The sequence below is a fragment of the Alligator mississippiensis genome, chromosome 1 (assembly GCF_030867095.1).
Source record: "Alligator mississippiensis isolate rAllMis1 chromosome 1, rAllMis1, whole genome shotgun sequence".
NCBI classification, from domain to species: Eukaryota; Metazoa; Chordata; order Crocodylia; family Alligatoridae; genus Alligator; species Alligator mississippiensis.
In genome coordinates this window covers 418,252,779-418,269,554 of record NC_081824.1, presented here as the reverse complement: position 1 = coordinate 418,269,554, position 16,776 = coordinate 418,252,779, and the positions used below count along the sequence as shown (strand labels likewise).

General features: G+C 41.0%; 1 protein-coding gene across 1 annotated transcript in view; it reads left to right on the top strand.

Moving 5' to 3' along the window:
• Window positions 1–16,016, top strand: part of FREM2 (FRAS1 related extracellular matrix 2) — a 211,593-nt gene extending 195,577 nt beyond the window's left edge. The window contains exons 18-24 of the mRNA XM_014604798.3: window positions 1,568–1,672; window positions 3,033–3,160; window positions 3,263–3,397; window positions 6,299–6,425; window positions 7,837–8,024; window positions 9,187–9,333; window positions 11,801–16,016. Of these exons, the coding sequence (XP_014460284.2) occupies window positions 1,568–1,672; window positions 3,033–3,160; window positions 3,263–3,397; window positions 6,299–6,425; window positions 7,837–8,024; window positions 9,187–9,333; window positions 11,801–12,301 (1,331 nt within the window). The 3' untranslated portion in view covers window positions 12,302–16,016. The remainder of the gene's footprint in view (window positions 1–1,567; window positions 1,673–3,032; window positions 3,161–3,262; window positions 3,398–6,298; window positions 6,426–7,836; window positions 8,025–9,186; window positions 9,334–11,800) is intronic.
• Window positions 16,017–16,776: the final 760 nt, after the last annotated feature.

The following is a 16,776-nucleotide window of genomic DNA, read 5'->3' as shown; positions in this document are numbered from 1 at the left end:
TGTTGGACACCAAACATATATTTGATTTTAAAAGTACCTCGTATCTTCAGTGCTTTAATGTGTGGTTGCAACTTGAAATACTAATGGCCTGACCCTCACAGCTCAGGACTTACCACTCTAGTAAAAACTGTAAAGCACTGCATACATAATAGGTTTCTTGAGTTCTGGAAATATTATGAACACTGAAGAATCATGTACAATTATAGTACTGTCCAATACTACTCAATCTAAAAATACTTTGAGGTACATGAGAAACTTAGGTTGGAGATGTCACCTTGATGATGATATTCCTCACACCTGCAGTCCTGGCACATCTTTCTTTCTGTGTACAGATACCTATCAAACTACTGGATTGATGGGAAGTAGTTTGCAGAGCAGAGGTTCCCAATGTTTATGTGCCCAAGGGCACATTCAATTTAGGAAAAAAAGCAGCGGGCACCAATACGAATATTAAAGTTTAGAATTTAGATCAATCTGATCATTTCATCCATGACTTAAAATTGCATTAGATTCACAACTTCAAAATGCAGCTTCCCTTGTCTTACAAAAATATTTAGGTTAAAAATATTTATTGGAATAATGATTTTTACTGTTCGTGAAGATGTGCACAGGCACCTGAATAAACCTCGGAGGGCACCATGGCGCCTACGGGCACTGCTTTGGGAAACAATGTTGTAGAGTATTCTGAAATCCTCTGGAATTTTTTAGAAATCTTGAGCACAGCTTAAAGACTTTGCAGGAGTCTCAGATATAAATCCCTGCAACGAAGCACTTTTGACATACTTTATAGATGACAATCCTGTGTTTATAGCCTGAAAATAGGGAGCCATTTAAATATTATATTTTGGGTCAAATTCAGTCCGAAACCATTCAGTCCAGGGAATTTACAGATACAGTGTATCCATGATATTTCTTCTTTCACCAAGCCCACAATTGACTGGTACAACCACAAAAGCTGAATGATAGTGTGTGACACTGTTTGGGAGGATGCACAGTTAAGGCAGCCAGGGAGGCATAGATGCAGAGCATCACCTCAACAGCTTCTCTTGTTGGAACTCCATCTGAGTACCTGGAAGAGGTGAATTCATCCTTCCCCCAGTGGAAAACCTAATTGATTATGGTGACCCAGATCTTCAAATGAACACGGTTGTCTGGACTGGTAAAAGAAGATGCATCTTGCACAAGTAAAAGTGGAGCTAGATCATGGATTTCCCTCTGTAGAATCATATTTGGGTTGCTGCCTGATAATATGTTGCAGTTGAATTGAATCCCTAATGCTTGTTGCTCTAGGAATGCGTGTATGTGTACAACCACATACATACATACATACATACATACATACATGTATTTTTGCCTCAAAAGGCTGGTGTATGTGCAGAGTTTGGGCCTTTTCCATAAATTTCTATTTGACAGTCATCATCATAAATCCAAGGGATGTCAGCAATCTGCCAAAGAGCTAAGTGACTTGACAATATGAAATGTGTGTGCCAGCATTTTATAAAAGCATCACTCACTTATTAGGTAACTGCATGTGGAATAATTGGTTCTTAATGGTTTCTGCTGGCAGGTTCTCTCTACCCAACTAGCATGCGCATCAGTGAAGAAGGGCGCTTAGTTGTCAACTTTAAGACTGAAGCCCGATTTCATGGCTTGTTTGTGATGTCTCACCAAGGTAAGCCTAGTCTGAAACTTGATAATGTCTCAAAGCTTGGAGTTCCATACTAATGGTTCTCTTATTCCCAGTGCTGAAATCTGCATTTTTAGTCTCTTGTGTGCACCAACTGAGAATTTACTCTACACATACGATTTCTTTCTTACAATAGATGAACATATTTGAAGCTGCCATCTAGAAGAGGGAGAACAACTGTTCTATCTAGTTGTAGAGGACAGGACACAAAGCAATGGGTTTAAACTGCAGTGAAGTGGATTTAGATTAAAACTCAGAAGAATATTGCTTTACCATAAGAACAGTACAGAAATGTCATGAAATCTCCTTCATTGGGGGTTTTCAATAAAAAGCTGAATAGACATTTGTCTGGGAAAGTTAGGGAGTAGCACATTCTGCATTTAATCTAGAGGTTTGATTAAATGACCCTTGAAGCCCTTTCCAATTCTATGATTCTTTACAGTTTTATGAATTTCAGATATATCAAGCCAATTCAACAGTTTGAGTAAATCAGGCTATATCCACGGTGTCTGCCAAGTTTTTGTAACTAAAACTGATTACTAATCATTACCAAATACTTGTATTAACATAAATATGCAATTTTTTTTATAAATTTTACCTTTCCTACAACACAAAGACCCCTTTTCAAGAGTAGAAAAAAATATGAGGATTGTATTTTGCTGTTAATGAAATGCTCTCAATAGCATTTAATGAATCATAGTTCAGGGTCTGATCCTGCAATCAGTGCTTGAAGGTGGGACTCTGTAGATAACCCCATTGACTTGAGTCAGACCAAATTCATGTTTAAGGGTGTCCTAGGCATTGACGCTGGAAAACAATAATGTTATATGAATAAATTTGATCTGATGAACAAAGCCATATACAGTAGTCACATGAAAAGGAAATTAATTGTTGATAAAACTCATCAAGTTTTATTAACCAATAAAAACTCTTTCATGACAACTCAACTTTTCTATTCCTTTTAAAAACATATTAACAAGACAGAGCTAAAACTGTGCTAGTAGAAATTACTTCATATTCTTTGAATTTACATTCCAAGTTAAAAATAGAAGGGATTATAGATCTTTATATTTCCAAGCTTCATGTTGTGCCTTTTTGGTAAATTTAATCTTTATAGACCTCTGATTGCATATCCCTGTAAAAGATTGTTTAATAATTTTTTGAACAAGAGTTAAGCAAACCCAGCTGTGTTGACTATATTTGGTTCTGTTTGTTTCAGTTAATAAAACCAATTCACTCTAAATGTATTAGTACAACCTACATGTTACTGGAAATACTTGACAATTGCTAAGTATTCATGGCTAGGTATTTAAGATGAGTAGCTAATCTATTGACATTTTTCTAGCATCTTCTCTGAGTTCCATGGTCATGTCAGCTGATCACCCAGGCCTAACGTTTAGCCTCAGCCTCGTGCGAAGTGAGCCAACCTACAACCAACCCATCCAGCAATGGAGCTTTGTTTCAGATTTTGCGGTAAACTCTCAGCCTTCGCTTTTTCTCACCCTGTTCCTGTTGTGTCACCCTTGTACACAGTATGTTGATGGAAGTGTCATATGTCTTGTTTAATATTAATAGGTACGAGACTATTCTGGAACATATACCGTGAAGGTGATAGCTTGTACTACTGCACCTCATCAAGAATATAGTCTCCCAGTGATCTGCAATCCTCAAGAACCAATTACATTTGACCTTGATATTCGATTCCAACAGGTACCTCAAGACATCCTCAACACAACTTTTACTTGAATTCTAAAAATGTCTGTAGTCAGGAAAGAAGAATGGCCTTCTCTGGCTTTAATTTATATGTTGTATTAAATGGATTGAGGTCTGAAAACTGCACTATTATAGTAATAGCTACCATTAAAGAAAAACAGATATGAAAATAATACTTAGCACTTATATAGCACATTTTATGGCTAAAGAAACAAAAAGCAAAGAAGTCAAAGGTCCAATTTTGAAACCTGTTCATGTTAGATATCCCCTTCTGCTGTGAAAAGCTTTATGAAGTCAAGGAGTACAGGCCTGTGCTGTAAGTGACTTGCCCCAAGTTCAAATGATGAATCAGAGGTAGAGCTGGTGATGGAACCTAGCTTGCCTGGCTCCTGGTCTAGTGCCCTGGGTGCTAAGCTACACTGTCTTTCCTGTATTTTTCCATAGGGGGGGAAGGGGATGTGGAGGAGATGGTTCATTTAATAAGTAAATGTCATGCTCTCATCCTCAGGAATGATTTGCACCATATATGACTGAGGGGCACTTTTACAAAGCATTTGTCAAGAGGGAAAGAGATTTGGCCTGTCTCGGTTCTGACAGCTTATTTGTGAAACTTCTTTTTGACACTTCTTTCCCCCTGGGAAAATGATGTTCTTATGGCACTTCTTCAAGACCCATATCAAGTCCACTTCCCAAAGCCCAGCCTGAGCATCCTGGCTGAGTACTTGGAAGACGGAAGGGCAGAAAAAAAATAGCCTAGATCCTTCAGTGGGGTGTTGCTTCTAATTTACTAGGAAGTACTGGACATGCACAAGAGCTCACCCAGCATCATCCTTTCCCCTCATCCCATCACAACTTTAAGTGCTTGTAACAGGAGGCGCGCTCGGGACTGTTCTCAGAGTGGCCCGCCCACCTGTTCGTGGGCCAACCCCCCGCATTCTCACCTACCACGCCTTGTTGTTAATTATTTCAATAGATGGTAATTAGCGGGAGGCTGCCCATTTTCTGCCCCAATGCCAGGGGGTGCTATCTGCGGCTCCTTTCTTCCCCTAAACCGCAGCTCAAGCCTTGCAGATGGCATCTTGATGTTCACATAATCACCGGCCCCCACTCTTTGGGCCCCAGAATCCTACTATTGGACCCCACCTGGATTCCTCCCTTTCAGGCGGCCTCTTCCGCCATCATACCGGGCAGCATAGCTCCCTGAGCTGGTTCCCCTTTGGGTGTGGTCCCCCCACCGAGACCTTTGGCTCATCTAGCCCTGGCCCACCTCCAGGCCAGTCAGGACCCCAGGCCCTCAGCTTTTGGGCGTCCCTCGCGGTGGGCCCCCGGCCCTTCGACCCTTCCTGTCCTGGCGCCAGCGTGAGCCAGTCAGGAGAAACTCACACAGGCCTTGAGTCTATGGCCCTTTCCTCACTCTCTGAGGGTCCACCCTCTGGGCCCTCCAAACAAAGGGGTAACCCACCCAGTCATGGGGGCTAGGGATTAAGGCACCCCGACCCGCCTTTCACCAGGGTGGTAACTGGCCTGGCATTTCCTGGGGGCTCCCACACCACTGGGAGCCCCACCAGGCCACCCACGAAATCTAAAATGGCTGCCCTCATTAGGCACCTGGCGGCTGCCAGCTCCAGGCCCTTGAAGTGGCAGGCACACACAGTGCCCTGCCACAGTGCCATCTTCAGTTCCCTGCAGGCACCCTAATGAAACTGGGATCCTTGCTGCACTGGGTACACAACCTCCCTGAATCTTGCCTCTCCTTTAGGCAGCAGAGGTCCCATTGGTGTTGCCTGTGGAGGTTTTTCAGTCCCACTGAGGCGAGAACAAGATGTGCCTGTCAGGGAATCTGTACAGTATTCTTCATCCATAGAAAAATCTGATCATCTGCAGTGTAGTTAGTTCGATACTGTGTGTACATCAAAGGGGGGGGTGTGCAGCACTGTATGTGTCAGTGACCAAAGGAGATATTAACAACTGCGTGGATAAAACTTAGCTATGCAGTTCTCATTTACACTGTTGTAAGTTGCATACCTAACATCCATTGCTGCTATCTGAAAATATACTTCTAGACAGCTGCACTCTAAAAAATGAAAGTTTAAGCAGGCCAGATTTTCTTTCAAAACCACCTTTCTGAAAACAAACTGGAACCCAGCTGTGTGAGTGAGACATTTGAGTTTCCAGAGCAGTAGATCAGATAGCTGAAATACATTCATTAAAACAGAAAAATTCCAAACATACTGGACATTAATTTCTTCTGTAAACAGAGTTTTTAGGTTTCATCTCCAAGGAGATAAGCAGTTACCCTCTAAATGAGCTTCAGTTGAACATTTTTATTGCCAAATTCTGCTGCTTTGATATGTTTTGAGTTTATTCTGTGGAGAATTGATTCAAGGGGGTTGTGTATTTCAGCTGCATAATTTCTAGTGTTAGTTTCTAATAGTATGATTATGCTCATCTCACACAAGAGCAAGTAAGAAGGTTCATCTACTGATACATATTTTTTAAAAACCCACTTTCAGGGGTTTCATTCTGTAATGTTTCTTAACTGTTTATCATCTTTAAACACAAAAAAAACAAAGAAACCCCAACCCTGTGCTGCCTCCAAACTGTTCTCCTAAATAATATGCTCAGCTTTGTACCCATGTTACTGTCACCCTCATTTTCTCCAGACTCCCCATTGTGTTCTACGTCACCTGTCACATCATGCCCTTATTTAGATTGTACACTCTCTGGGGCAGGGATTATGTTTGTGCTCCCAGGAACCAAATCCTGTTTGAATTGAACCTGGACATTACTTCAATATGAATAATTAATAATAGATTTGTCAATCTTAAGTATATAAAGAAAATTAATGTTTATAAATAATTTAAATACCTGTTAAAGAACCTAAATTTTTTGTTTTAGGTCAGTGATCCAGTGGCTGCTGAGTTCAGCTTGAATACCCAGATGTACCTCCTTTCTAAGAAGAATCTCTGGTTATCTGATGGATCAATGGGATTTGGACAGGAGAGCGATGTTGCTTTCACAGAAGGTATATTTGTACTTAGATAATGCATGCCAGAAGGCCAGGCTTGCAAAAATATTAGCTGCCTGCATGGCCAGATCTAGATTATTGAAATGTGTGGTATGGTACATCATCAAATAACACATACTTTCTCCAATTAAAAAGAAACTAGAAGATTTACTAATGTGCTAGGGTCCCAGAGTTATATTATTCAGGTCCCTTCTTCACATTACAGGTAGCACACAATTAACTGGGTAATTGTGCAATTACCTTGACATCAGCTACATGGGCAAAGTACCTATCACTCCATAAAGAGCTCTAGTCAGCTATAAAGTTAGACCTTGAAAATGTGTGCTAACTTTATAGCTGCTTGCTATGGAGCTTTAATTTGCACATGTAGCAGGGTCCCTCTTATGGCTGGGAGCCCCGTCTGCTAATGGGACTTCCAGTCACAGGGGCGCACCATACCCAGCTGGGGTTGGGAGTCCTGCAACTGAAGGGACTCGCAACCCCAGCATCACCCTTCAGCTACTGGGTCCCCACAGTGGGCCTCTGGGTGCCAGGACCCAACTGGGTCCCAGTAGATGTGAGATACAGCTGTGACCTCCCAGGAGTCCCCAGGACTGGGAGATGCAGTTTCCCAATGTCCCAGGCTCAGTGGTGCGTGAAATCCCCAGGGCTGGGAGGTTGCAGCTATTACCATCTCCTAGCCTCAGGGGTGCGTGAAAGCCCTGAGGCTCGGAGATCATGGCAGCTGTGTCTCCAAGCCACAAGGGTACATGGAGGACCCCATGGCTGGGAGCCACTCAGCTGAGGGGCTGCCATCCACAGGAGCTTGCTTTTTGCCAGGGAGCCCTGCACTGGCAATAAGGCCTGATGAGATCTAATGCATGATCCGACAGTTGTGCCTCCTGCCATGCATGTGTGCCATGGCAGGAGTCATGATTATGTGGTTCATGCACTAGATCCTGTTTTGCCTGCATGTCTGGAGGAGCCCTCAGTTTCAAATCGAAGCAAAAACAAATATAACTGGGTCTGGGGAGTGTGGTGGCTGCCAGCTCCAGAGTGAGCCAGGCACCTGGTGCCAGGGGAGGCCCTGAATAGAGGGAGCAGAGTCCATTATGGTCATACCCTCCAGGCACACTCCTTGGATGCGCTCCCAAGACACTGTTGTAAAACTACTTTGTAAGCCAGGCTCAGATCCCTGCTACCTTCTGCCCAGTGGGAAAATCTGCTTGGGTTTCAGGCCAGTTTTACCTTAGAGCACTGTAAAAAAAACTGGAGCACAGCTCATAATCAAGACCAATTTAATAATAGTATTATAATGTCAGATTACATATACTTTCACTGTACTTGAGTGTGGCTATGACCAGGTCATTTGATAAAGTGAGACCCTTGCCTTACAAAATGGCAGTATTTAATACATTTTTGTTTTCAGGTGATATTATATATGTTCGGGTGATGGTGGATCCAGTGCAGAACTTGGGTGATTCCTTCTACTGTAGCATTGAGAAGGTTTTCCTTTGTACTGGAGCTGATGGATATGTACCCAAGTACAATCCACCTGACACTGAATATGGTTGTTTAGCTGATTCTCCATCCCTCTTATACAGATTTAAGATAGTGGTAAGACTTTTTGTTTTAATCAGAAGCATGTGTTATGTTTTCAGCTGTTTTACTGAATTAGTTTACTGAGCCTGCTGTAAGGCCATGTCTCTTAAGAATAAGTCTACTAGTTTCCATCACATTTTTTACTCTAGTGCTAGCCTAGTAGTATAGGATGATTAGAGCTTGACACTGTCATCCAAGAATTTCTGCCAAGTGGTTAGCACCTTGTTAGAACCTCCATGATATCTTATACATCTTACCTGTTAAAGATAACAATATGGAAACATAGAACTGGATTGGATTTTTGGGCCAGTGACTCCAGCTCCCCCTGTCCATGGATTGAGACCTTGTAGTGGTAGAGAGACTTGTATGTGCCAATAATCCTCAAAGCTATGTCACCTGGAGTCTCTCACTCCTGGCAGGGTCATCCCTGGCAAACAGACCTAAAGGGATGTTCCAGACATACCTCAGTCCACAACCCCAAGTTCTCAATAACAGACAAAGCAGATGTGGATGTCAGGATCTCAAGAGCTGCAAAACCAGAAGATGGTTGTAGCAAGACGGAGGTCTCCCACCATCTTGGGTTCTCCCTTGGCACTAGGCGCATATCTCCACCTTGTCAAGATTGTGTGGTTCCTTTTTCTGTGCACCAGCTTCTTTACCTTAAACAAAGTCACATGCAAGCTTCTACCACAGGAAACAAAATAGTCTCCTGTACCAATCTTCAAAACCTCCGCATCAAATATAACCACAATTACTTAAGAATAGGATTGACAAGCTGGTCAGTTGACTGATGAATTGACTGCATATTATTAACCAGTCAAAGATTATAGCAGTTTAACAAAAAAAAGTACATTTTTAATAGTTTTCTTGACAGATATATGATTTTTTTTATTGTTCTTTGACATATTTCTTAATGGAAAAAATGTGCTTTTTCTATGTATTATTTACACCTGTTGGCAATGTTTTACAATTTTTGACCAATATTTGACTGGTTAAAAACCCAACCCTGCTTAAGACCATTTTTTCCTTTTGGATGCACTTAGATAATAGAAAATAACCTGTAGTTGTTATATTCCTGGAAAATCCATTTCCATGTAAATATTCTCATAAAATCATCTTCCCTTGCAGAAATCCATGTGTCTTTCAAATTGAATTAATTTTCTTGTTCACTATTTAGGACAAAGCTCAGCCTGAAACACAAGCCACAAGCTTTGGGGATGTCCTTTTTAATGCAAAACTAGCAATAGATGACCCAGAAGCAATTCCTTTAGTCAACCAACCGGGCGCTGATGGATTTAAGGTAGACTCAACTCCACTGTTTCAAGTGAGTACTACATGAGTTAGTTTCAAGAATTTTGTACTAATCAGAAGATACACAGGAAAGGAATCTTATTCACTTCAATAGGATGAATAAAATCCTTTCTTTCTCTCCATTAATTATTACCAAGGTTAATTCTCTCACACTTTTCTAGCAAGTTACTGATGTTTATGGACAGTGATCCTCTTCTGACACACCTCAGAAAATCTTTTAGAGTAGCACTTCTTTCCCCTGGACTTTGTATGTCAACCCAACATGAGCTTTTTCATTTTCAGTAAAAATTATGAACAAAAGGTTTGTGAGTTAAGGCTAACATGCTTAGGTGACTTGCCTAAGTAGGATGCAGAACTCTATCACTTTCTTACAAATATTCTGTGCCTTTCAAAACTCGCAAGCATTTGGATGTCTAGAAATTAACAAAGGAGCCAGCCCATATTAAAGACATTTACTTTCTTTTCACTTATTAACTCTCATCCCCCCTAATTTGTTTGATCCATCTAAACTTAATTTGCATCTTTTGCAAATGCAAAAATATATGCAAAGATCCAAATAAATTACTAGAGGAAATGTTGGGTCGCTATTATTCCTTGCCTCTTGAATTATTCCTTGTTATAGACATTTTACTTCTGTGAGGAGTCTTATTGAAACCCCTGGGGCAATCTGAGTAAGGTTGTTACAGTTTGGCCTCTATAAATAATAAAATCTTATTTGCTATTTAACAACTCCATTTCTAACAAACTAGTAATTTGTCTTGCCTTCCTAGACTAGCAGCCCAGTGAGAATGTACATACCACTGTCTCTTGCCAGACAAGAAAGGCAATGGGAATACAAAAGTAAATTGTAGGAAGGCTCCTGGGGACCATGTGTTGTGGTTAATATAGTTCATTAAAACCAGATGTGAGCTGGCTGTGAAAGTCCCAAAGAATTCTATACCCTCGTTTTGGGGACCCAGTCCAACTGTTTGCACAGACCATGGCTCATCCCTGAAGATAGAATGGTCCAAGTATCTCTGCTTCTAAAACAGAACCACAACCCTAGTTCTTATACAAGAAGTCTGGGCATACAATGATGCCTTTCAGTGCATGAATTTCAGGAGCACCATCCTAGTTTCATAGTAGCTAGGGACAGGAGGGACACAAACAGAACATCTAGCCTGACCCCCTGCCACAGGCAGGAATGAATGCTGGGTTCACAAGACCCCAGACAGGTGATCGTCCAACCTCCTCTTGAATTTGCCCAAGGTAGGGGTGAGGACCACTTCCCTGGGAAGTTGGTTCCAGATTTTGGCCACCCTAACTGTAAAATACTGCCTTCTGATCTCTAACCTAAACCTATTCTCCATCAGCTTATTACCATTGTTCCTTGTCACCCCAGGTGGTGCTGGGGAGAAAAGGGCTCTACCTATTTGCTGTTGCTCTCCCTTGATGAGTTTGTAGGCAGCCACCAGGTCCCCCCTCAGCCTCCTCTTGCTGAGGCTGAACAGGTTCAGGTCCCTCAGTCTCTCCTCTTAGGGCCTGTCCTGCTGCCCTCTCACCAAGCGGGTGAAGCCTCCTCTTAACCCTCTCCAGGCTGGCCACATCCCTTTTGAAGTGCAGCGCCCAGTACTGGATGCAGTACTCCAACTGTGGTCTGACTAAAGTCGCATCGAGGGGGAGTATCACCTCTCTGGACTGGCTTGAGATGCACCTTTGGATGCATGACAAGGTATGGCTGGCCTTGCTGGCTGCGGTCTGGCATTGGCAGCTCATGTTCATCTTGGAGTCAATAATGACTCCAAGATTCCTTTCTACCTCTGTGTTTTCAAGAAGGGAACTCCCCAGCCTGTATGTATGCTGTGGATTCCTTCTCCCAAGGTGCAGCACCCTGCATTTATCTACGTTGAACCCCATCCTATTCTCGTCTGCCCACTTTTGTAGTCTGTCTAAATGTATTTGCAGCCTCTCTCTCCCTTCAAGTGTGTCCACCTCGCCCCACATCTTAGTGTCATCAGCAAACTTGGACAGCCTGCTTTCCACCCCCTCGTCCAAGTCACTGATGAAGATGTTAAACAGTGCGGGCCCGAAGACTGAGCCCTGGGGTACCCCACTGCTCACATCTCACCAGGTTGAGTACAACCCGTCCACCACTACTCTCTGGGTGTGCCCCATCAGCCAATTTTTTACCCATTCAACTGTGTAGGCATCAATGCCAAAGTCGCTTAATTTATTGATGAGAATGGGGTGAGAGACAGTGTCAAAGGCCTTCTTAAAGGCTAGAAAGACTACATCCACAGTGATACCATCATCCAAGGATTTAGTTACTTGGTCATAAAAGGCAATCAGGTTTGTCAGGCAGGACCTGCCTTTGATAAACCCATACTAACAAATGATATTCAGTAGGTGATGATAAAATAGCTGGCAATGTACCTCATAGTTTGTGTTGGTGTTTAATCACTTACTTTGGATAACTTGAAACAAAATATTGTGTCTTCTAGGTGTCTTTGGGTAGAGAATGGTATATACACACAATCTACACTGTAAGATCAAAAGAAAATGCCAACCGAGGTATTGGCAAAAGAAGTGTGGAATACAAGTACCACTCTGTCATCAGTGGTGGGAATTCAGTGCAGATACGCCAGAAGAGGGGGGTCAAAGAATCTCCAGAACTCGCTAAAGAAATCGGGAGAGAAAACAACAGAGGAACAAACATTCAGCACATAGCCCTAGACCGCACCAATAAGAAACAGATTCCCCAGAGGGAAGTTACTGTCAGTGGAATTCTCCCCAGGGAACTGAATAACCGCACCCCAGAAGTCAACATAGTCACAATCATTGGTGGAGTTGCAGCTGTTTTCCTCACCATCTGTTTAGCTGCAATCATTATTTTGCTGTTAAAGCATAAAGAGAACTCAGAGAAGGAAGCTGCGAAGGAATCAGGCAGTAGTGAGCCAATGATGCCACCACATAATTACACCAGTGACAGCTCAGAGGTTTGATCACCATGAGACAATACCATGGGAATGGAACCAATCTCCAGAGTGCCTCGAAACTAAATTGAACTGCACCTTGTTAGCAGAAAGTCACCATTACCCGCAGGAATAAAACATTTCCGTGGCTCTAGATGTACTTGAAAATTTTGATTTGAACTCTTGCTACTATTCTCAGACACCAAGGAAGAATCCAAATGAGCCTCCTGTTTTGTACACTAGGCCATCCTGACGCCCTTACATCATGCACTAGTGTTGAGTGGCACTGCAAGAAACTGCATTGTGAGGAAGAGCTTTTTGTTTTGGTTTTGTGAGGTGTTTTTGCATTAAAAAAGAGAAGAAACTTTTCAAAGGTGCTAGTGAGCCCCTCTTTCCAGTCCAAGAGGAAGTCTGCTCTCACTGTCCTCTTGAACACCTAAGAGGTTACAAGGCTTACGCTTTTTAGTCAGGTTTTTAATTTTTCTCACAAAGACCTTGGGGTTGCTTGTAGTCTAAAGAGTGGTAAAATTCCTCAGGCCTAATTCTTCCCAGGTATAAATCTTTTTGCTTCAGTTAAATTGCACCAAGAATGAACTTCAGTCCTTACATGTAACTGGACTTTTCCAAAAGGCAGCTAGATTAGACAGTACCACATTATAACAGGGCACATATCCTGGTATACATTTACTTTCTCTTTCGTAGGGATTTACAATCAACTCTTTTTTTCTTTATTTAAATTTATATAAAACCAAAGACTATAATAACGTCCAGAAGGAAGCTTGATTTTATAGAAGTAGGACAGTTTTGTCCTCTTAAGTTTATAAAAGCATTGTACAATACATTGTTTTTGTCAGTGCACATCCCATTTTGGGAAATGTGAGCTTTGCTAGCATTTCAGTGTCTGGAGGAAGATTAGTGTTAGATTCAAAGTGCAGAAGACAAAGTTCTGTTTGAACTGAGCCTAGGAGCTGAGATGTTAAATCCAGTGATTAAAAGTTAGTTACCATGTTAGCAGCAACAATGTGAAGAAAAAAAAATAAGCATTTATTGGGAGAAAGTAGTATTTATTAAAGTTAATGCATAATCATTGCACCTCTTGATGAACATGCTGTTTTTTATGAGTAACTGTACTTTTGGAAGGATGATTCTCTCAGCCATTTTGGTTCAATCGTGTTTCACTGAAGTGCTTTTCAGTGCTTATCTGGCTAAGACAAGATCCATCCAAAAGTATCTTGCCAGCTTCTGGTCCCCAAAAGCTCTGCAATCTTCAGTCCATGCTAGGAAAGTTAAACCAGAATGAGTTCAGGATCAGACTCCCAGGATGTTCTAGAATGGTTTTTTCCCCTACACAGAATTCTGAAGAGAAGGAGTTTTGTGGGTGGTATCTTTTATTGTACCAGCTGTATGGCTGGGATAAATTTAGACAAGCTTTCAAATGCAGGACCTGATGTCAAATGCACTGCATTCAAGAGCTTGTCCAAACCTATTCCAACCATGCAGTTGGTTCAGTAAAAGATATCATCCTCAAAAATTCATGCCTTTTTCCAGGACCAATACAGGTACATCACTCCAACAGTATCCCAAAGGAATATATTCCAACCTCTGTTGCTCTGGATTTACACTGATTAGATTCCACTGATTTAAAAGGAATGCTCCAGGTTTACCTCAACGTGGATTATATCTGAATGTAGCCCACTGATTCGGGTTTCCTTTTTAGAACTGTATAATTGAAAGAGTTTCAGCAAGTAAATTCTACTCTTAGAGGTATGTGACCATATCCTATTTAAATCAGCCTGAGAGCAGATAAGCCCTCAATATTACCGAAAAGATTTCACTCTTGAAACCATTATTCAGAGAAGTCCAAGAAGCATCCAGTTTACTGTGTCTTTACCCTGCTGAATTCACCATTTATTTGCTCTTTTAATCATAAAATCATAAAGAAGTAGAACTGGAAGGGACCTCCAGAGGTCATCAAGTCCAACTCCTGCCTGAGGCAGGAACATCCCTATCCAAACCATCCCATATAAATACATAATCTGACTTCTTAGTAAAACTACTGTCAACCCTGACACAATACAAAACATAACTCCCTAACCTGCCACAGGTAAAGCAGGGGACCACAGCAGCCAACATCCATCCTGCTTCTGTAAAAGATTGTTAATATACACTCAAAATCCCAGGTAGAGGGCAGGCAACACTTTCTCTCCCCACTCCATTACAGAAGACAGCCCCCCAACCCCAGTCAACACCCTCCCTCCCCACTCCATTACAGAAGACAGCCCCCAACCTGACCATGGGATAAAATTCCTTCCTGACCTCAAATACAGTGACTGGTCTGACCCTGAGTGGAGGGGAGATACCCAGTTATACTCATGGCTTTGGTACCCATGTTCATATGTATGCCAAATTTATCAAAGATTTAACTGGTAGATATTATTTGCATTTAGTCCAAATTTAGAAGTGGTTAAAATAACAACAATAACTTAGGAGCCAATGTCCCTTTGTGTCTGTATACCATTCCCACTGTGGGTCTCATACACGGTATTTTTGTTATTTCTGGCTATGAAGTCAGTAATCCAACAATCCAAGTATTGAGCCCAGTAGGTATTATAGTCATTAAACAATGCACAATCAGATTCACAATTTGTCTCCTAGGATTTACCTGTACAGAGAATCAACAATCAATGAATTTATGGCAAAATGAAACATATGTAAATAATAATTCATTTTTAATATTTATAAAATACCTGTTTTCTAAAAGCAGAGGTCATCTTTTAAAAAAATATATAGTAAATACTTAAATTTATCACAAAAGCTATTTTTCTGCTTTTGAATTTTAACAAACAGGAATGCCATTTGGTAAAATCAGAGATCTTTTTGCTATCCTTTTTTATGAATCCAGCTCAGAAGCCTTTATATTGTAAGCCAAATATTGAACCTAGTCAACATTGTAATCATTATTGCTTAGGTTACTCTATTATACTGGTACTTTATTTTTAAATAAAAAACTGTGTGGCATAGTTATAGTGCTGCCCTGAACTTATACAAGAACTTTGCTTTGACAAGGTTTAAAGCCTCTAATTTTTTAAAAAATTCAAGAAATAATATAGACTCAAACCTGCTGATTAAAATGTTTAGGGGGAGGCAGGGACAAAAACAAATACTGAAAAGACAGGCAAGTATTAATGAGACACGTGGTAAAACTCAAAGCCCTCCTTTGGAAAACTCCCATTGAGTAAATTTGTCTCAGTTAACCAATTGGATTTCTTAGACTTTGGTGGACTATAAAGACCTCTGTAACAGAATGCTTTCTTATTAGAGCTTCAGGATTTTGGATTTCAGTAGGATGCCTTGAGGCTTATAAATGTTTGCCCTTCTTTTTAACAAAATGCCTGGTTTATAGTAACCTGAATCAATGCCTTGTTCCCAATCACTGTGCACAATTACATTTATATTTATCGCTGGAATAAACTAAAAATATATATATTTAACCTATTTGCAGATTGTGTTCTGAGTCCTCACTCCCATGGTCCTTCTTATACCTGCAGTAATAATTCCCTTTGTTAGGTCTTTTTTTACAGTAATTGTTTTATTGTAATTTATAATTCAACTACATATAGATTTTGTTACACTTTGTCAGAATACTTTGCACCATATTTATTTGAACCAGCTTATTGTTAAACCCTTTGGCCATTATATTTGGCATTTGTATCAGGAAAGAAAATAAAGCTACTTCCCCCTTTCATTACCAATTTTGAATATATTCTATATAAGTATCAAAATACTAAGATTGGTCCCACACTGTAAATTGTAGCACAGACAGATGAGCACAAATTTATTACAGTGCCTACAATAAGTCTTACTTTTTTTCATTCTTATTGCAATTTGTATCTCAGTCAAAAATGTTTAGTGTAAAGATGTTTGGTTTTTAATCTAAGTAGTGTTTTTTTCTTCTGGCTAACCATTGGAATGCACAATAGAGAAAGAGTGGATATGCCCCCTCGAGGATCATTTTTTTTTATACTCTTAAGGCTAGGAACCAGACTTTGTTTTGTCCCAGGGCAAGTCGTGCCTTTGCTTGTCCTGAAACAGGAAAGTCCTGGAATTGGTATGTACGCACTTCACCGTTCCGATCAGGGTTTAGTGAGTGGCTGAATAAATTGCTGTTTTTATGCATTGATTCAATGACGCAATCCTGGGACAACTTTTCAGAGGTTCTTTGCAGTGTCCTGGGACAGACAGGGACATATGAATGACTGCACTTTGTCCCAGGATAAAATGGTTTCTCCTGGGACAAGTGCAATAGCTGTTTGTAGCCTAAAGGTACCAGGCTGAGTGCTTTTCTAACATATTGGTGTAAACCAGAAGTGATTTCACAGAGGTTAGCAAAATGTCACTGGGGTTCAAGTAGTGGAATTGAAAGGAGACTTTGATCTAATATATACCCCAGCTCTGGTGTCCATTTCACCAGTTTTAGGAAGGATATAATATCCTATGAGCAGCAA